Consider the following 22,101-nt stretch of genomic DNA (forward strand, 5'->3'; position numbering starts at 1 on the left):
TCTATGCTCTCTCAAATAAATAAATAAAATCTTTTTTTAAAAACCCTACATCTATCATAAAGTGTTTTTCCAAAAATAGTCTAGGCTCTCAAAAAGAATTTTTAGTAAATTTCCCTTTATTCCAGTTCATAATGAAAGGAATCCAAGACATCTTGTTTTTATTTGGTGTCTATCATGAGAATTAAGAAAAGCAATCCAAATGTTTTCACTTCTTTAAGAAGCTGGGGAGAGACTTTCAGCTCATGTTACATGGCTTGGCAGGCAAACATTCCTCACAATGTTAAGCATGATTTGAGCTCAGTCCCACAGTTCTGGTTCATTTCCTAGGTGTTCTCACCTACAAAGTGGGAGAACGAGGAAAAGCCCTATCTTGTAACTTTAAAAGGTGATTCAGTGAAGGATGATTTAGAGTAAGGATCGGGATGGAAGTGTAAACCAGAGGCATCTGGTTGACTCAGAAGAAGTGTAAAACAATATTGAAATAAGATTAAGATTATACATTATACTTAGAAACATAGATTTTACAAAGTATTTCTTACATGTCTTACAGCTGTTAATATCTATCTTATTTACACAAAATTCCAGAGTTATGTCTATTTGTTCTTATCCTAACCTAACTTGTTATGACTTATATTTCCTCTATCATCTTCTCAATTATAATTTGAATATAAAACCATTTTCATTTGAGAGAGTGTTGTTTTGAAAGTATTTAGTAAAGGTATCAGCATCTTTGTAGTAACCTGGAAGAATGTGGTTATCTATGGGATTATGCCATTTAGGGATAATATACGTTAGCTCAAAGACATTTTTTAAAAAGATTTTATTTATTTGAGAGAGAGAGAGAGAGAACACACGAGATGGGGGAGGGTCAGAGGGAGAAACAGACTCCCCACTGACCAGGGAGCCTGACGTGGGCTCCATCCTGGGCCTCCAGGATCATGACCTGAGCCGAAGGCAGACGCCCAGGTGACTAAGGCATCCAGGTGCTCAAATTAATTTATGTTAATAGTTGAATCACTGGGCGCCTGGGTGGCTCAGTGGGTTAAAGCCTCTGCCTCTCAGGTCATGATCCCAGGGTCCTGGGATGGAGTCCCACATGGGGCTCCCTGCTTAGCAGGGAGTCCGCTCCTCCCTCTCCCCAGCTTGATCTCATTCTCGTTCTAAAATAAATAAAATCGGGGCACCTGGCTGGCTCAGTGGGTAACCAGCTGCCTTCGGCTCAGGTCATGGTCTCAGAGTCCTGGGATCCAGCCCCACATCGGGCTCTCTGCTCGGCAGGGAGCCTGTTTCCTCCTCTCTCTCTCTCTCTCTGCCTGCCTCTCTGCCTACTTGTGATCTCTGTCAAATAAATAACTAAAATCTTTAAAAAAAAAGTTGAATCACTATGATGTACACAGGAAACTAATGTAACATTTTTTGTCAACTATACTAAAAAAAAAAAAAAAGAAAGAACAGTTAATAGTCCCTTTACAAAATGGGAAGCATTTTAAGCTGGGCAAGGTGGCACTTCAGTAGCTACTGGAAGAAATAGTACAAGGCAGGAGAGGCTCTGACCCTGCAACTCAGACTTTCAACTCTACTGCTATTTTAACTTTAATAAAGAGTTTTACTGTCAATGTAAGTAGCATTAAATCACAGCTGCCTTGAATCACTTTTTTTTTTTTTTTTTTTTTTAGTGTGGAATGGAGCTGAAGATTGGATTCCTAATTTTTTTTTTTTATTGTAATAAAAATCCGTTTTACCATGCCGGGTCAAATCAATCCTCCACGTCTGCACCGACTAAACCCCATACACCATTCCTTTATTAGTTTGGTTCTTACCTCTTACGTTTATACTGTGACATTTCAACCTTTGCTTTTTCTGACTGTCATTTTGTTAGTTTGTTTAAGATTTTTATTTTATTTATTTGACAGACAGAGATCATAAGTACGCAGAGAGGCAGGCAGAGAGAGGGATAAGCAAACTCCCAGATGAGCAGAGAGCCCAATGTGGGGCTCGATTCCAGGACCCTGAGATCATGACCTGAGCCCTAGGCAGAGGCTTTAAACCACTGAGCCACCCAGGAGCCCCCAACTGTCATTTTGGATATAGGTATATTAACAGAGTAACTGCCAAGCCTCTCAATAATTAAAACAGAATTAAATTGTGACTTCATCATCTTGGGCAAAGGAGTCAAAAGAAGTAATGATGGGGACACCTGGGTGGCTCAGTAGGTTAAGCATCTGCCTTCAGCTCTGCCCCTCCCCCCACTCATGCTTGTGGTCTCTCAAATAAATGAAATTAAAAAAAAAAAAAGATGTAGGGGCCCCTGGGTGGCTTAGTTGATAAGCATCTGCCTTTGGCTTAGGTCATGATCCCAAGGTCCTGGGATCGAGCTCCGCATTGGGCTCCCTGCTCAGTGGGAAGCCTGCTTCTCCCTCTCCCACTACCCCTGCTTGTGTTCCCTCTCTCGTGGTGTCTCTCGCTGTCAAATAAATAAATAAAATCTTTAAAAAAAAAGAAAAAAGATGTAATGATTTTCTTAAAACCTTTTGTCCTATCCAAGCAGATAAAGACTGGCTTCCAAGGAAACAGGAACTAATCTATTTTTTTTTAAAGATTTTATTTATGTATTTATTTAATTGAGAGAGAGAGAGAGCACAGAGCGAGAGTGAGAGAGACTGAACAAGCAGGGGGAGTGGGAGATGGAGAAGCAGGCTTCCCACTGAGCAGGGAGCCCCATGTGGGGCTCTATCCACGACCCTGAGATGGAGACCTGAGCCTTAACCCACTGAACCACCCAGTTGCCCCTGATAGGCTATTTATCAAAGACGGAATCTTTACTTATAACAAATCCTTAATAATTTAAAGCAGTACGAAATTACCGCTGGAGGAGGCTGAATACACAGGAAAGCCAGAAGCGTGTGGGTCACAGCCTGTACTTCGAGGCTTTAGTTTCCCCAAGGAATCTTTCTGTGTGGATTATGCGAGGTCTCAGGCAACCAAGAGGGAAGCATGCCCCAGCCTTCAAGCAGAAGCAAATTAACCGTGGAGCTAAAGGATAGTAGAATGGTAGAATTCTCATTTTATTCCTAATTCCAGTTCTTATAGTGAGGGTTGGTTGCTTGATACTCTTCTGGAAACAGTAGCTCAAAGGTTAAACATTCGCCTCTTGGAAGGATTTCCAACAGCCAAGCGACTGCCTCCTGAGTTTACAAAGCTGATAAAAGACCCTGGAATAAATAACAGATGGTTTTGGGAAATGACCTAAGTATACCCCAAGGCTGGTATATTTTATACCTTAAGAAGAATGGCTCAAAGTAGGTTTTAATTAAATATTTATGTTACAGCCAGAAACAGCAATCGTCTCTGTTGTGGCCAGTCCCCGGCTTCCAACAGATCTGTCTCAGCAAGGAAATGAATGGACATTAAATATTTATTCTGTACATGTTAAATTATACTCTGCTCTTTCCCCGCCTGAAGGGAGATAACAAGGCTAGAGATAGGGGCGCCTGGCTGGCTCAGTGGGGTAAGCCTCTGCCTTCGGCTCAGGTCAAGATCTCAGGGTCCTGGGATCCAGTCCCGCATTGGTCTCTCTGCTCGGCGGGGAGCCCTCTTTCCCCCCTTTGTGCCTGCCTCTCTGCCTACTTATGATCTCTCTCTCTCTCTCTGTCAAATAAATGAATAAAGTCTTTTAAAAAAATAAAAATAAAATAAAAGGAAATATAATCTTATAAAAAGACTGGGAGGCCCGGTTGGACTAGGAAGCAGATCAGGGATTGAGCCCCGCATTGGGGCTCCCTGCTCAGCAGGGAGCCTGCTTCCCCCACCTGCCTGCCTCTCTGCCTACTTGTGATCTCTGTCTGTCAAATAAATAAGTAAAATCTTAAAAAACAAAATAAACAAAAAAAAACCCTCCAACAGAGGTATTAAGAGAACCTCTGTTTAATGGGCTTCTATAGAGTACACTTCCAAGTCATTCCCTGCCTACTGGGGCACCTGCTGGCTCAGTTGGTAGAGGATTCAACTCTTGATCTCAGGGTTGTTGAGTCAGAGAAGCATACGACTCTTGATCTTGGGGTTGTGAGTTCAAGCCCTGCACTGGGTGGAGAGATTACTTTAAAAATTTTTTAAATCTTTTTTTTTTTTTTTGTATTTAGACAGGAAACTTTATTCACCAGTAAATGGAAACAGAATAATTTGCCACGAATAGCTAACAGCAACATTATTAAATTCTGGTTAGATGTTGTCTACAGAAGATCCTGACTTTCAGGCAGGCCTACTATCTTCTTTACTAAAAAATGGAAGTTGGCAAATGCTAGAGGGATGTTAGAAATACTTGCTCCAAACTGACACTATTTATTTGACAGAGATCACAAGTAGGCAGAGAGGCAGGCAGAGAGAGAGAGAGAGAGAGAGAGAGAGAGAGGAGGAAACAGGCTCCCTGCCGAGCAGAGAGCCCGATGTGGGGCTGGATCCCAGGACTCTGAGACCATGACCTGAGCCGAAGGCAGAGGCTTTAACCCACTGAGCCACCCGGTGCCCCCCAAAATTTTAAAAAGAAAAAGTTATCCCCTATACTTTATGAAGTTTCATTTGCTTGAACCATAGTGGCACAAATCAATTTTTTTTTTGAGATTTTATTTATTTGACACAAAGAGAGACAGCGAGAGAGGGAACACAAGCAGGGGGAGTGGGAGAGGGAGAAGCAGGCTTCCCGCTCAGCAGGGAGCCCAATGCAGGGCTCAATCCCAGGACCCTGGGATCATGACCTGAGCAGAAAGCAGACGCTTAATGACTGAGACACCCAGGTGCCCCCCAATATCTATTTTTGTTTACCACATGCACATGTAACCAAAGGTGAAATTTCCACCTGATTTAGTAGCTTAGAGAGTGTTTAGGGCAAAGGTCATGAAAATACAAATAAATACCAATTATAAAAAATTGTTTGGTGGGCACCTGGGTGGCTCAGTGGGTTGAGCCTCTGCCTTCGGCTCAGGTCATGATCTCAGGTCCTGGGAATCAAGCCCCGTATCGGGCTCTCCGCTCCGTGGGAAGCCTGCTTCCCCACCTTTCTCTGCCTGCCTCTCTGCCTACTTGTGATTTCTGGCTGTCAAGTAAATAAATAAAATCTTTAAAAAAAATTGTTTGGAGAAAGTTCAATTTTGAAGTTAATTCCCCAAATTTGATAAACTAAAACAAACCTCATACAAAGAGGCACCTGCTTAGCCACATGTTAACAATAATGAAACTGCAGTAATGCAATAAAGGATAGAAATTAAAGTGATTATATGAGATTCTTTGATGTTAGGTCCAAGGTATATGTGTTCTAAAACTGATGAATTAGAAAGCCATCTGTTCTCAAGACACTGTAAAACAATGCCAAGAGCCAAGTATTTAAAAGGTGATTGAGATATCCAAACCTAAACTATTTTTTTTTTCCGTTTTAAAGATTTTATTTATTTGACAGAGAGAGATGCAGCAAGAGAGGGAACACAAGCAGGGGGAGGGGGGGGAAGCAGGCTTCCCACTGAGCAGAGAGCCCAATGTGGGGCTCGATCCCAGGACCCTGGGATCATGACCCAATCGAAGGCAGATGCTTAACGACTGAGCCACCCAGGCACCCCTAGACTTAAAATATTTTTAAAGTTCAAATACCTTAGTAAAGAATAGAGGTTTTAAAATATCCACTTAGAAAATATGAGGGATAAATAACCCAAAGAGAGTAAGCCAGAATCGACAGTTACTCCAGTGAAGTCCACAGTAAGATTTTTGTTACCATTAGAAGGAAGCTCTCCCAACATATTCATGCTCTTTACATGAATAAAAACCTCTTTGGGGCGCCTGGGTGGCTCAGTGGGTTAAGCCGCTGCCTTCAGCTCAGGTCATGATCTCAGGGTCCTGGGATCGAGTCCCACATTGGGCTCTCTGCTCAGCGGGGAGCCTGCTTCCCTCTCTCTCTCTGCCTGCCTCTCTGTCTACTGTGATCTCTCTCTGTCAAATAAATAAATAAAATCTTTAAAAAAAAAACAAAAAAACAAAAAAAAAAAAAACCTCTTTAACACACAGATTCACAAGAGTTTAGGATTTCCTATAGCAAACACAAAGTTTTGCCCATTGGTCTTGAATTTGCTAATGAGCAAGAGTGCTGCAAGTTCTTTTTTTTTAAGAACTTATTTGAGGGGCACCTGGGTGGCTCAGTGGATTAAGCATTTGCCTTTGGATCAGGTCATGATTCTAGTAACCTGGGGGGAGTTCCTCATCGGGCTCCCTGCTCACACGGGAGCCTGTTTCTCCCTCTGCCTGTTGTTCCCCTTACTTATGCTTGCTCTCTGTCAAATAAATAAATAAAGGTTTTTTTTTAATCTACATTTTAAAAAAAGAATTAGAGGGTGGAAGAGCAGGAGCAATGGAAGGAGGGGCAGGAGGAGGAGGAGGAGAAACAGACTCCCCATTGAGCAGGGAGCCCATCTTGGGGCTCAATCCCAGGACCGGAAGTCATGACCTGAGCCATAGGCAGATGCTTAACCGACTGAGCCACCCAAGTGCCCTTACTGCAAGTTCTAAAACAGAAAATTTAACTGGAGCTCAAGTCTTACCTTTAGAATGGCAGCATTCTTATTTTATTCCAAATCCAGATTTACTCTAGATTTGGTTTCACCCAATTTGAAATTAGGCTGACTCACACTATCAAAACATATTAAATATATAAATGCTTACTTTTGATGAATACATATTTGTATAACCAATGTTAAGCCTGCATTTCAGCCCTGCCTAGCTCTAAGAATCAGATACCTTTAAACTGTAGATTTAGGCTCACCAGGTCTCTGAGCTAATCCAAACTGCCTGATAACATGTTGGGAGTTTATCACCCCAGTGGACAGGAACTAAAACTTTCATTGCCTTATATGTGGTGTGAACCCAAATGCCACCACCTGTATCAAGCTCTCACCTTCAATCAAATATTCAGTCTCATCAAGATCTGTACAGATGAGCCTCTACCTTGGCTCCTGGCCTCTGCCAAAGTTGTTTGCAGTGAAGCTGGGGTCCCAGCTCTGAATTCTGCCTGTGTGGTTGGGGTTCTGATAGTCTGCAAAATCCTCCCGTTTTTAGGGACTGGACTTTGTCTTCATGGTCCTATCATCAAACTGGTCAATTTCCCTGGAACTATAATCTGCCCGATTTTCGGTACACAGCCTAGAGGGCTACTTCCTCACTTCCCTTACCCTCTCCACTCATCAGATTAGAAACCTTTGGGCAGTGAATCTGCCTGTACACAGGAATCAGAATCGGGACTATCAGTCACCCCTGGGGAGGGCATGGGGGAGCAGCACAGTGAAGATGACCCCCATCCATCACCAGTCTCATTATTGACATATTCTAATCCCTTAAATGCTCGATGGAGCAACATTTTAGGATTTATCTAATTTAGCCAAATAAATAGTCTCTCACCGTTTGCTTGCAATTTCTCTGTGGGGGCCTAACTAGTCGTGGAAGCTCCCTCTCTCTCTAATGCAGAGAACACAGCCTTTCCAGGTAAGGCTTCGGAAGATGAAGTCACCGTCTTGAAGAACAGTTCCTTTAGATTCAGGCAGACCACTAACCTCTGGCTGGAGACACATAGCCTGGAACCCTTTGGGGGTTTGGGCCCCTTTGGGCCTTTGCAAACAAGTCACATCTCTTTGACAGATCCTCCCTCCCTCATTGCTTGACATCTGCATAATCCTTGCCTTGCCATTTTCTTGGCCTCTCCATTGTCAAAAATACTTCGTTACTTACTGTTTACCCCTCCCTCTGCTGACCACCTTAATTCTTTAATTTTTTCCCTCTCAGCCCGGAAACCGAGTGTTTCTGCCCAAGCCAGCTGACAGGCCCCCTCACCACCTACCTGTTCTCCCAGTCAAGCCCTTCATGGCCTTAACAAACTATTTAGTTTGAACGTCCTGCTTGTCAGCCCCCCAGCGGATGGTGGAGACCACACCAAACACACGGATTATGTTCATTATATGACACCTCACAAGAGAAGTATATAGTCATGTCAGCTTAAGGGCGAGAAGTAAACAAAACAGTATGAAGAAAATGGATTTTTCCTAGCTTATTTGTTGCTTATGTAGTTGTGACCCTTCCCATAAAAAAGTATGTCAGAGCAGCTTTTCAAAGTACGTACCTTGCAGGTTCCAAGGCTTGCTTATCCAATGTGGAAATATTTACCCCTACAAAAAAAGCCCAAATTGCTCAGATAATATCTCCAAGGTAATTGCTACTTTTCTTGGAGTTGTTTTGTTTTGACAGAGAGAGAGAGAGAGAGAGAGAGAGAGAGAGAGAGAGACAAGCAGGGGGAGCAGCAGAGGAAGAGGAAGGGAAAGAGGGAGCAGCTGAGCAGCGAGCCCGATGCAGGACTTGATCATGGTCTGAGCCGAAAGCAGATGCTTGATTACCTGAACCACCCAGGCACCCCGCTTGGTGTTGTCTTGTTTTTAAAAGTTTTGGGGACGCCTGAGTGGTTCAGTCAGTTAAGCATCCGACTCTTGACTGACTCAGGTTGAGATCTCAGGGTTGTGAGATTGAGCCCCACGACTGTCTCCACACTGGGCTAGAGCCTGCTTAAGATGCTCTCTCCCTCTCCCACTACCCCAGAGCACACAGTTCTCCCTCTAAAAACAAATAAAATTTAAACAATTTTTTTAAGTGATCTCTATCCCTAACATGGGACTCAAACTCACGACCCCAAGATCAAGAGTCGCCAGGCAGGTACCCCTCCTGTTTTGTTTTTTTTTTAAATCATGTATTAGGTAGGGAAACCCACTATGTATACTTTAGTGAAAAGGGTGTTAACCCAGAAGAGCAGCAGCAGTACCTGATGACTTGGTAGAAATGCAAACTCGGGCTCAACCCCAGACCTTTTCAATCAGAAATTCTGGAAACTATGCCAAGCACTGTGTTTTTTAACAAGCTTGTCAGGTGATTCTGCTGCATACCAGTTTGAAGAACCACTGCCTTCGTTTAGGCATAACGATCACCTTCAAACTCCATCATTAATGGGGCTCAAATAAGGAGCTGACTCAGTGACTTCCTTAGGTAGTACCCTATCTGATAATCTGATATATGTCTTCTATATACACAAGAAAAACTAATACTTCATGGTTGATAGTAGTTTGGGACATCTTCTTTCAAGCCCGAGACTTGTTTTGAAACTAGTGAACACCAAGAGCAGGTCAATTTTACCTTCAAGATGAATAATAAGTAGGCAATAATGTTTGACATAGTCTTGGTTTATAACCAGTATCTTGGTATAATTATCCTTAGCCCCCTCTTCTCAAAATAAGTTCCCAGTATAGACAATAAATTATGGCCTAAATATCCCCTTATTAGTAAGTCATAAAATAGGCGGTGAAATGTGTCAACGATTCTTGAAACATTCTCATTACTCTATTATGTCTAACAAAAACAACTGTAAAGATATATAGATGTTAATTTTAATTTCCAAAATAATCTGAATACAAAATTATAGTGGGAAGGGAAACCTTTCTTTCATGGAACCCACAGGCCTGGCAACTATTTTGCAGTTAAACCAGGAAATGTGCGGCACACTACATGTCCAATAGAGGAAGCTTTTATTGTGCCTCTAATTACTATGATCACGTCAATCCTTTGCTTAAAACCCATGGTTCTTGTTTTTTGTTTTTTAGCGACAACACGTGTAGGTATGTGGAGGGGAGGGGCAGAGGGAGAGTGAAAATCCTAAGCAGGCTCTCCTAAAGAGTGTAGATGGAGGGAGGGCTCGAACTCATCCTCCTGCTGAGATCATGACCCGGGCCAAAACCAGGAGCTTGGTGCTTAACGGACTGAGCCACCCTGGCATCCCAGCAATTCTTTTTTTAAGTTGTTGTTGTTGTTGTTTTTTTTTTGTAAATGACAGAGATGGGGAGAAAGGGAACACAAACACAGGGGAGCTGGAGAGGGAGAAGCAGGCTCCATGCCAAGCAGGGAGCCTGATATGGGGCTCGATCCTAGGACGCTGGGATCACGACCTGAGCCAAAGGCAGATTAATGACTGAACCACGCAGGTGTCCCATCGATACGATTTTTGAACTTAGTTTGACTCTACACTCTCACTTTACACCCAGTAGGACTAGCAAACTTGTATGGCTTCTGACAACGAAAACCTCAGGCTATCTCAGAACCCCCAAAGATTCAGTGCCATTTCAGCATTAACCTGTGGACTTCCAAAGGTCTCATGAGAGGAGTACGCTGGACGAGGAAGTCCCCATGGAAGAAATAGGGGAGGAGTGCCCCTTGTATACTATGTATAGGACTGTCAGAATGCTCTGAGAGCTTGCTAGTATTCTGCCAAACCCTTAGGTGTAGTCCCTACTATAGTATTTTTAATAAATTCTAGCCAGTATTTAAGAGATCTATGTACAATTCAGGCTCTGAGAAGCCTCTCAAGGGTCCACTATTGCCTGGATCAGAGAGAAGTTACAAAGACTGGCCTGGATCCAGCTTCCTGCCGGAAAGTCAGTAATACTATCTAGGTATCTAAACAGTTATCTTTACTGTTTGCTACATACATGTAGCATTATCTCTTTTCACCCAATTCTTTAATGCCTTGTGGGCATGGATATCCACAGGTAAATTCCTTAGTTTTATGATAAATTTCCCCCATATTCTAATAAGCAAACTCATCCATGCTTAACATACTCCAAATTTCTTTTAGCAGAAAGAGAATTATTTTTTTGCTTCCTACATAAATATTGCACTTTTTTACAGGAAGTGACCACCTCTGTATTAAGGTTCAACACAGTTACACTGTCACTGTAGCAGAAATCCCTGTTTTGACCTCTAGATCTCAGGTAAGACTGAGTTGTGGCCCAGAAACTGAGGTACTTCAATTTTTTTAAAGATTTTATTTATTGGTCAGAGACCACAAGCAGGGGGATCAGCAGAGGAAGCAGGTTTCCCCTGAGCAAGAAGCTTGATGTGGGACTTGATCCCAGGATCTTGGGATCATGACCTGAGCTGAAGGCAGATACCAACCGAGCCAACCCCGGCACTTGAAATTTTTGTACCAACTGAAACCTAAGGAAAGTTGATACTCTTGGGACTTCCCTGGTCTTTGGTCCTGTGTCCAAGATCATACGTCTCTACTAGCACTAACAGTGGATGTTAAGATTTATCAAAAATGTTAAAGCATCAAATGTCTTTCCTCCTAAGTTTACCTTTGACAGTCTCCAAAGCATGACCTCTCAAAAAAGGTACAACTCCATACCCTTCCCACTCTTAGGACTGAGAGAGAAAGGCCCGGGGTGCCCAACCGATGGAAAGTTCTCTGCAGTCGTGCAGTTGTGCAGAGGGTGAGGTGCGGTTACACAGTAAGACATGCAGTGCTCCTGGGAGCATTCAGGATGTGCAGACAGGGCAGGCGAAAAGGACATCAGCTCAATCTGTTCCACCTAGTCCAGCTCCTCAAGTTCACGGTCTTTACATTTCCTTTGTTTTCCACTTACACTGAAATAATGTTTTCCAAGCAATTACTATTGAGGACTGAATTATTTAGGTTTCACATGCTAAACATTATGGAAAGGTAAGTCGGAAGAGTCCTATGTTAGCCCGTCCTAAATCTGCCACCATGACTTTGGAATTCCAACTCTTTATATAAGCTGAGGTCAATTATATACAAATATTTTTAAACCTATAAAATTTGATGTCATCCTAAATACCAAAATCACCTCTGAGATTTTTCAAGTGTATTAAGAGATTTAAATGTCAGTGAGCAGGGGGGAGGGATAGAGGGAGAAGCAGACTACCAGCTGAGCAGGGAACCCAAAGTGGGACTTGATCCCAGGACCCTGAAATCCCAGGCACCCCCTCTTTCGCCACTTTAGAGGAAGTCTTGCATTTATAATAGGATTAATGTTCTTACTTCATCAGCAGAATGATCCACATATTCGAGCAACAAACACTTTATGACTGAGGTTTTAGAATTGTTAGGGTAAAAGGCAAGAGCACTTCAAATCTTCTTAAACTGGTACACAAATAACTAAAAAGTTTAAGAATTCTACAGTTTCTGAATAAACACTGATTCATAATTAGTATTAGTTATCTTTAATTCTAAGTAATTATGTAATAGGTTAGGGATCAGATCATGTAAAATATTAAAAAAATGTGGTTGAATAGTATTCAACTTTTTATTTTTTTTTTGAAGATTTTATTTATTTGGGGCACCTGGGTGGATGAGTGGGTTAAAGCCTCTGCCTTTGGCTCAGATCATGATCCCAGGGTCCTGGGATGGAGCCCCGCTTCCGGCTCTCTGCTTTGCAGGGAGCCTGCCCCCCCTGCCGACACCCCCGCCTGCCTCTCTGCCTACTTGTGATCTCTGTCAAATAAATAAATAAAATCTTAAAAAAAAAAAGATTTTATTTCAGAGAGAGAGACAGAGTGAGAACACGAGTAGGGTGAGGGGAAGAGGGAGAAGCAGACTTCCTGCTGAGCAGGGAGTGTGACAGGGGGACTCAAACGTGGGAAATCCTTCACCAATTAAGCCACCCAGGCGCCCATTACTCAACATTTTGAGAGGAATGTAATGTGAACATACATAAAGTCTAAGTGTTGCTCAAAGGAGTTTTTTTGTGTTCTTACAGTTTTACTAGGACTTGGGCAAAATTCAGTAAGAAATAATAAATTCTTAAAATTTCAGTTGCTCTACAATGACTGAATCAAGCATCAGAAATGTAAAAACAGGGGCACCTGGGTGGCTCAGTCAGTTAAGTGTCTGCGTTCAGCTCTGGTCAGGATCCCAGGGTCCTGGGATGAAGCCCCAAGTTAGGCTCCCTACTCAGGGAGGAGCTGCTTCTCTCTCTCCTCCCTGCTCATGCTTTTTCTTGCTCTCATTGTCTCACTCAAATAAATAAAAACTTAAAAAAAACTTAAAAAAAAAAAAGTCATTTAGGGGTGCCTTGGTGGTTTAGTCATTGAGCATTCCACTTTTGGGTTTCAGCTCAGGTCATGATCTTGGGGTCCTGGCACTGAGCCCTGTGTCAGGTTCCATGTTCAGTGGGGATTCTGCTTAAGATTCTCTTCTTCCTCTGCCCCCCACTAAAATACATAAATACATAAATAAATAAATAAGTCTCATGCTCTAGTGAGTGAGCCAGCCATGTATTTTTCTTCCCCCAAGATTTTTATTTTTTAAAAAATTTACTTATTATTTATTTGAGAGAGAGAGAGAGAGTGAGAGAGAAAACGAACACAAAGCAGTGGGAGTGGGAGAGGGAAAAGCAGGCTCCCTGTTGAATAGGGAGGCCGACACAAGGCTCTATCCCAGGACCCTGGGATCATGACCAGAACTGAAGGCAGACACTTAACCGACTGAGTCACCCAGGCCCCCCTGGATAATCCTTTCTTGTTGAGGGGCTGTCCTATGCAACATAGGATGGTTAACATCATCCTTGGCCTCTAACAACTAGATGCAGTAACATTCACTCACCCAGCTATGGCAAGTAGAAGTGTCTCCAGACATTGCTAAATGTCCTCTGGGGCAAGTTCACTCCCTACTGAGAACCATTGCTTTAGAGTATATCACATTTTCTACCCTTTTCACTCAACAGTTAATCAACTCTTATGTACCCACTAAAATGCTGAAGGAAGTACACAGACTAATAAAAAAATTATTTTTAATTAAAGAAGGCTTAACTTAAGACATCATACTGACATCTACTGGCTTGGTGCTAAACTGTACATTTGACAAACACTGCATTTAAGGAAAAAAAAACCCCTCAAAATTAAAATATAGGTGCTATTTTGGGAAAGAACAATTAATTGAAAGCAGTAACATTAACATCAGTACTATTTGTTTTTTTGTAAGTCTAACATATATAGTAACAATGGTAATTATCTATTACTTTCTTAGCTTTTTATGTCTTGGATGAACTGATTTTTTAATGAACAGTTTAGAGGCTGATAGAAGGGATTTTTTTAAAGACAAGTAAAAAAGTCTGATTCAAAAAACTTGCAAAAAATTAAGCAGCATGCTATTTTATGATTTATACTGAAATTTTAAAAGACTAAAAATTTTTTATAAAAACCTAATAATGATAATTCTATAAATAAAACTGCAATTATTCTAAGTATTTTAATAAAAGACATTTGGTAATTAAATACTACTATCAATTAAAGTGATGAACTTTATTGGGGTTAAAAACTATAACAAAGTTCATCCTAAAACATTTTGCAATGCAAAATTATTTCACTCAAGGAGTGTTTAATAATTTGAATGCCAGGAATTACAAGCAATTTTCAAAAGCAGACTCTTCACATTCATAAAACTTTATACATCATTTGAACTAACAGATATTTATACTACTAAAATCAAACATGCATCACGTTCAAACATTCTTGTATCATGATTTTATATATTACATTATTTAACACCATTCTTCACCACTACATGTATTTTATCATACACTTGCACCATTCTCCTTGGATTTCTGATCTTTATCTTCATTCTTGACATTATCCTGTAACACAAAAGACAAAGTATTTAATTAGATTCTCTTAAACATAACTTAAAAAATGATAAACATTAGTTAACAGAAACTCTAAATAGCCCATTTTGCCATCTATGAAAAACTGACACTAGAGACAACTATAAAGGAAACCCCTCAATTCTATGCAGAACAGTATGTAGTATTTGAGAAAGCTATCTACATCCTGAGAAATCAGAGGTAATTAGGAATAATAGTAGTATATTCCTTGCACAGTAATATGATTTCTCTCCCCTTGTTCTCTGAGACTGAGGATATGGAAGATTCTCATTTTAATTAGTTTATAATGGCGTTGAGTTACAGGTATTTTTTAGTGACAAAAAATACTAATAAATTGATTTTGATAGTGCCAAAGAGTTTCTCAACTCTGCCCAACAATAAATGGCTTTAAAAAGAAGTAAATGGTTTTATTTTCCTCAAGTTCAAATTCAATTCACTCTCTGGTTCTGAAAGAAATACAAATAAAACTTGTAAGTTTTCAAGAAGTTTCAACAAGTCTACACACATAAACCATGTTGACATTTCAACTAAATTCTAGAAGAATACAATCTTTTGGAAATCACTTTTGATTAATATGACAAAGGACAGAACACCAACCACTATTTGCTCCGAGAAAAACCACTAAGAGCTTAATGACATTATAATTTCCAGAGTTAAAATTTGAGACAAACTGAAAATACATAAGTATAAAACTGCTAACCTTCTTCAGTACAGTGTGGATTTCATCCATTACTGTAGATAAGTTTCTGATTGTCTTATTGAGTTGGTTTTCAAACTGCAAATTCATGTTTTCTGAAATCTTTAAATTTTCTTGTAATTGACTAAAGTCCTTTTTAACTTCTCTGAGTTCACCTGAGAGGCTTTTGTTGGAATTCTCCAAATTTAGTATGGTTTTCTCATCTTCATCTGTTTAAAAAAAAAAAAAAAAAATGGAATTCACCATCTTACCCCTTAAAATCTCCAATCATGAGGTTAGAAATATCTAAGGGGTGCGTGGGTGGCTTAGTAGGTTAAGGGGCACCTCTTGATTTTGGCTCAGGTCATCTCAGGGTCCTGGGACTGAGCCCTGCATCAGGCTTGGTGCTCCACAGGAGTCTGCTTGAGGACTCTCTCCTTTTTTTCCCCTCCCTGCTTGCATATTCTCTCTTTCAGTCTTAAAAATAAGTAAATTTAGTGGTGCCTGGGTGGCTCAGTCCTTAAGTGTCTGCTTTTGGCTTGGGTCACAATCCCAGGGTCCTGGGATTGAGCCCTGCCTTGGGTTCCCTGCTCAGCAGGAAGCCTGATTCTCCCTCTCCCACTCCCCCTGCTTGTGTTCCCTCTCTCACTGTTACTCCCTCTGTCAAATAAATAAATAGTATCCTTTTTTTTTAGAAAAATAAATTTTTAAGAAAATACTAAGGAAAATAAAAAGCAGTTATAATTCCTTAAAATGGCCACAAATGTCACAGTTATAAAGCATGATGTAGTATACTCGCTTCATTTAAATTTTACCTAAGTCTGTCTACTCACCCAGGTTCCACTTTTTAGATGGATTAGAGAAAGTAGCAAAAACCGATGAAAACTAAGTAGCACTAGGAGAAGATTAAAAAAATACAAAATAACAAAGGAATCTAAGAATGCATATAAAAATCCAAGATAAATTCTTAAAATGACAAGGACTTTTATAGCTTTTAATGGTCAAAAGTGAGTTGTATAATGTGCCTAGACTAAAATGCAGAGTATGGATATGCATGTGTACACAGGTTTGTATATATGTGTGTACACATATATATTCCAGCAGGGTTTTAAAAGTACCAAAATACCCAATGCTGTTCCTTACCCGTTTTTTCTTCTAGCAACTGCAGCTTCTGTTCTACTTCAGCTCTTACTTTTTCACTCTTTTCCAATTTTTGCAAGAGGCTTCCTACATCAACCATTGCACCATTGTACACAATAAGACCAACGTTTTCTTCCACATCCTTCGATTCCTGCTTTACTGTTGGTGTTGGAAGTAACAACCGGTTCCCTATAAAAGATTGTATTTTATTACTTTTTTCTTCTTTAATAGTTATAGAAGATAATCTCAAAATAATATATTCAAACCTAGCATATCTTCCTGCAATGCTTCAGACTCTTCATGGTTTTCTTCATCTTTTGAGGTGTCTGTTAATTTCCGGTAAAAGCAAGACTCACGGAGTACTACTTTATTAAGAAGTTTCTTTACCTGTTATATAAGTAAGTAAAAAAAAAAAAAGAGAATAGAATACATTTTTGAATTGCCTTAACTGTGTTCTAATTTTCACATATGATAAACATCAGTGGCATCTGTGTTCTGTTATCCTCTCCCACTCAAACACTTGTGTGGGTGTTTTTTTTTTGGGGGGGGGGATTTATTTCAACCTGAGCTGAAATCAAGACCCCCTCCACCTGTGTTTTTTGTTTCCTCTCTTTTTTTTTTTTTTTTTAGATTTTTCATTTATTTCTTTCAAAGAGAGAGAGAGCATAAGCAGGGAAAAGAGGCAGACTGAGGAGAAGCAGACTCCGTGCTGAGCAGGAAGCCTGATGCGGGACTTGATCCCAGGAATCTGGGATCATGACTTGAGCTTAATTGACTGAGACACCCAGGCTCTCTCACTTGTGCATTTTCTAACTGCCTTCTCTATAAACCTAAAATCCAAATTATCATTTGAAAAAACTTTTGTTAATAAAAAACATGTAACACTGATAGAAACACTAAAGCATACACTAAAGTTTATATACTGGCTGACTCAGCTGACTCTAAATTTCAGGGTTGTGAGTTCAAGCCCCAAACTGGGCTTGGAACCTACTTAAAATGGGGGGGCGGGGAGGGCACACACCTAAATGGCAGAGTTTGTTAAGAATCCAATCTCTGATTTCAACTCAGATTGTAAACTCAAGGTCCAAAGACTGAGCCGTACACATCGGGCTCCATGTTCAGTGTGGAGTCTTCTTAAAAGACTCTCTCCCTCTGCCCCTCCCCAACCCCGGGATGTGCATACTCACACTCTCTCTCTCAAATCAATCAATCAATCTTAGAGAAAAAAAAAAAAAAATACATGAGTGCTTGGGAGCCTCAATTAAGCATGTGCCTTCAGCTCAGGTCATGATCCCAGGGAGCCTGCTTTTCCCTCTCCTGCTGCCTTCTACTCCCCCTGCTTGTGCTGTCAAATAAATAAAATCTTTTTTTTAAAAAGTGTATGTACAAAGATATTTATTACACTAGAGTCTATAATTCCAAAAAATGGAAACTGCCTAGCAACTGACACTTAGTTAAGGCAATTATGGTTCATCTGTATTACAGAATGCTTTGTAGTCATAAAAAGGTCAAAGTGGGTCTTTACTTTCATAAAATGGTCTATACTGTTAAATGAAAAAAGTTGTTCAGGGGCATTGGCTGAATCAGTTGGTACGGCATGGGACTGGATCTTGGGTTTTCAGTTCAAGCCCTAAACAGGGTGAAGAGATTACTTAAAAATAAAATCTTAAGGGGTGCCTGGGTGGCTCAGTTAAGCAGCTGCCTTTGGCTTAGGTCATGATCCCAGGGTCTGGGATCCAGCCTGCACTGGGCTCTCTGCTCAGTGGGCAGTCTGCTTCTCCTTCTCACTCTGCCTGTTGCTCCCCCTGCTTGTACTCCTTCCTCATCAAATAAATAAATGAAATTAAAAAAGAAAAATCTTTAAAAAAGAAAAAGAAAAAAGTTGTATATAAGTAATGTATAAAATGATTTCATGCGTGTGTGTGTGTATATACATATATACACACACACACATACATATACATATAATATACATATCAAGTTGCTTACATACATAAGTTGCTTACAAAAAGATCTAGAGGATTACATGAGGCCAGAGGAATAGAACTATGGAGGAGACTTTTAACTTTTATTTTACACATTTCCATTATTTCTTCACTATAGTATCTCTATTAGCCAGTAGACAGAGATTAAAAAGGTAATTACTTAAAATGGCTTTTCATTTTAAACATGCATGACATTACCTGAGCCCGAGAAAGATGTAGTCCAAGAGTATAAAGTATTTCTTCTAAATCCTTCTCAAGAAGATAACCACAATGGCTTTGATCAAAATAAACAAATGCCATTAACAGATCCCTGTTAATTGTGATCATCTGAATCTTTTCTTTTTCCTAAAGAAAATGCAGAAGATAATAGCACATAATCTTTACCTCTGAAAAGTAAGAAATTGAGACCATGTCCATATAACAGCTAAAAATAAGAAAAGACCTTTGCCTCATATTACAAGTTAAAATGAGCTCATCTTGCTTATGTGTACGGGAGAAAGGAATAAAACATATTGGTTACCTGACATAACTACAAATATAAAAATACAATAGGCTAAATTTTGCTCTGAGTGATAATATATAGATATATAAGGACCAATAAACTTCATGATAGCATTATGCTTAATAAGTCTAGATTATGTGAGAAATGGAAAATTGTTATGTTATAAAGAATACATTATTCAATAAATACCTTATCTTTAGAGGGCCTCTCCTTGCAGTACCTGTTGATATCTCTTTTGTCATCTCTTTTGTTTATTTCTTCCTCATCTCGATCTATAAAATCAATTCAATAGCAGCAAAATACTCATTAATACAGATATTTTCTATTGCTGTTTTCGAAAGACACAATGTAAAGAAATACTGTATGAATAAAAATCTTTTGGACTTTAATGGGGTGCCTGGCTGGCTCAGTCAGTGGAGTATGTGACTCCTGATCTTGGGGTTGTAAATCTGAGCCCCCACATTGGGTACAGAGATTACTAAAAAATAAAATCTTAAAAAAAAAGAAAAGAGAAAAAAGAATTAAGTTTTTTTTTTTTTTTTTTAAAGAGGAGGAAAAGAGATAAAAAAGGTAGGAGGAGGGGCAGAGGGAGATGGAAAGAGAGACCTCAAGCAGACTCCCCAATAAACACAAGAGACCAACATGGTGCTCCATCTCACAACCCTGAGATCATGACTTGAGCTAAAATCAAGAGATGGTTGTGCAGGGCACCTAGGTGGCTCAGTGTGTTAAGCCTCTGCCTTCGGCTCAGGTCATGGTCTCGGGGTCCTGGGATAGAGGCCTACATCGGGCTCTCTGCTCAGTGGGGAGTCTGCTTTCTGGTCTCTTTCTGCCTACTTGTGATTTCGGTCAAATAAATAAATAAATAAATATTAAAAAAAAAAAAAAAAGAGGGAGAGACTGTCATGTAACTGAGCTACTCAGGCACCACAGAAAATTAAGAACTATGAAGAATAAGAAAAGGATGAAATGTATAGAGATGCTAAGAGGAGAAAAAAATTTTACTTTATTAAATCAAATAAATTAATTCCATAAAAATTTGAAGGACATAGTTCAAAAAATGAGTTAGTTTTATATATAAAATTGGAAATTATAACACAAATTTAAACAAAAGAGAGCAAAACATATTTTCTAAAACTTAAAAGGAACACTAGTCAATGCAGTTAAAACTAACTGTAGATAAATTACTGCAAAATAAAACTATGTGAGGAACTAAGATGTTCCTAAGATAATTAAAAAAAGCTAACTGTGTTAGTATCAAGATTTGCTTATACTAACCTTCTATTCCATGTTTAAAAATGGTAACTTGGATAAATCATTCTATTTTAAGAATTAATTTCATTCATTCAATTTGGATTTAGAGTAATTTCTACACCAAATATGAGACTCAAACCTAAGACCCAAAGATCAAGAGCTGCATAATCTGCTGACTGAGCTAGCCAGGTCCCCTGAACTGTATACTTCTAAATGGATGAGTTACATAGTATGTGAATTATAATTCAACAAAGCTATTTTTGTAAAAGGAAAACAGGCAAATTGTCTAAAGCGGGATTGTGGTGATGGTTTAACAATTCTACAAGTTATTAAGAATGATTAAAGTGGGGGCACCTGGATGGCTCAGTTGGTAGGGTATCGGCCTTTGGCTCAGGTCATGATCCCAGAGTCCTGAAATCGAACCCTGTATTGGGCTCCCTGCTCAACACGGAGCCTGCTTCTCCCCCTCCCTCTGCTGCTCCCCATGCTTAAGACCTCTCTCTGTTCAAATAAATAAAATCTTAAAAAAAAAAAAAAAAATGACTGAAGTGCACATTTAAAAGTATTGAGTTTTGTAGTATGTATTGGTCCATAAATAAATTGTTAAAAAAGTGTCCTTGGGGTGCCTGGGTGGCTCAGTTGGTTAAGCAACTGCCTTAGACTCAGGTAATGATCGCAGGGTCCTGGGATCCAGCCCCACACTGGGATCCCTGTTGACCAGGGAGCCTGCTTCTCCCTCTGCCCCTCCCGCTGTTTTCACACTGTCAAAGAAATAAATAAAATCTTAAATAAATAAATAAATAAATAAACTGCATCCTTGGAACCTATTTCTCTCATATATGCTGTAGAACATTATAGGTTTATTATTGTGGGTAAATTAATTCACTGTTAAGAGCCTGTTTCCTGGGACGCCTGGGTGGCTCAGTTGGTTAAGCGGCTGCCTTCGGCTCAGGTCATGATCCCAGCGTCCTGGGATCGAGTCCCACATCGGGCTCCTTGCTCGGCAGGGAGCCTGCTTCTCCCTCTGCCTCTGCCTGCCTCTCTGTCTGCCTGTGCTTGCTCGCTCTCTCTCCCTCTGTCTCTGACAAATAAATAAATAAAATCTTAAAAAAAAAAAAAAAAAAAAAAAAAGAGCCTGTTTCCTCAATTATAAAATAGAGAAAACAATAGCCTCTGAGTAAAAGTGTAATTACAAATAACTGTTATTAAGAATGTACCATATACTACACAAGGGTAAATTTCTTTCCTTCATTAACATTTTATAGACATGATCCACCTTATTTGAGTATTTAACTTGAAAGCTATTTATTTCAAAACTTTGTCTCCCCTGGAACACAGATTTTTTACAAATAAATCCCACCACACAAAAATATACTAAGGTTATGTCCCTTTATTTTTCCCCCACATACACTACTACCCATATGAAACATTTAAAGGAACATGTTATCTATAAAAAACTACTTTGTAATCTTTTTCAATGTCATTAATCTTCCAACAGTTTCTTCAATGGCTGCATAGAATTTAACTGCATGTCTACAGCAAAATATATTTAAATAATTCTCTATTATTAAACATTAAGACAAGGGTGCCTGGGTGGCTCAGTCAGTTAAGCATCCAACTCTTGATTTTGGCTGTCATGAACTCAGGGTTGTGGGACTGAGCCCCCAAGACAGGCTCCCCATTCTGTGGGGAGTCTGCTTCTCACCCCCTCTCTGTACAACATTCCCCCTGCCACCAACTCTTTCTAAAATAAATAGATCTTAAAAAAAAAAATTAAGACCAATTCTGATTTTTTGTTTATAGGCAATTATGGAATGAACACCTGTGTTGATATGTTGACTGAATGACCGACAGCTGACTGACACTGCCAAATTTACGTCCAGAGAAAGTGCAACAATTTAAACTGACTGCAAGAGCGATGAAAGAACTCTTCTCTTTACCTGGTAACTGTTAAACTGATGTTCACCTTTTATTTAAAATCTTTTGTTAAGGGAGGCCTGGGTGGTGCTGTAGTTGAGCATC

General features: G+C 39.8%; 1 protein-coding gene across 3 annotated transcripts in view; it reads right to left on the reverse strand.

Moving 5' to 3' along the window:
- Positions 1-13,635: 13,635 nt before the first annotated feature.
- The window catches only part of CCAR1 (cell division cycle and apoptosis regulator 1), a 67,331-nt gene continuing 58,865 nt past the window's right edge, over positions 13,636-22,101 (reverse strand). For 2 of the 3 annotated variants that reach the window (XM_032841618.1, XM_032841610.1), the window contains 6 exons: positions 19,015-19,097; positions 18,522-18,668; positions 16,605-16,725; positions 16,342-16,527; positions 15,223-15,428; positions 13,636-14,495 (listed from right to left, as the gene is read on the reverse strand). In XM_032841618.1, coding sequence (XP_032697509.1) covers positions 14,436-14,495; positions 15,223-15,428; positions 16,342-16,527; positions 16,605-16,725; positions 18,522-18,668; positions 19,015-19,097 — 803 coding nt within the window. In that variant the 3' untranslated portion in view covers positions 13,636-14,435. Of the gene's footprint in view, positions 14,496-15,058; positions 15,155-15,210; positions 15,429-16,341; positions 16,528-16,604; positions 16,726-18,521; positions 18,669-19,014; positions 19,098-22,101 lie in introns of those variants that run through there. The other variant, XM_032841627.1, reaches the window with a different exon arrangement.

The sequence above is a fragment of the Lontra canadensis genome, unplaced genomic scaffold (genome assembly GCF_010015895.1).
Source record: "Lontra canadensis isolate GAN:19392208 unplaced genomic scaffold, GSC_riverotter_1.0 scaffold3, whole genome shotgun sequence".
NCBI classification, from domain to species: Eukaryota; Metazoa; Chordata; class Mammalia; order Carnivora; family Mustelidae; genus Lontra; species Lontra canadensis.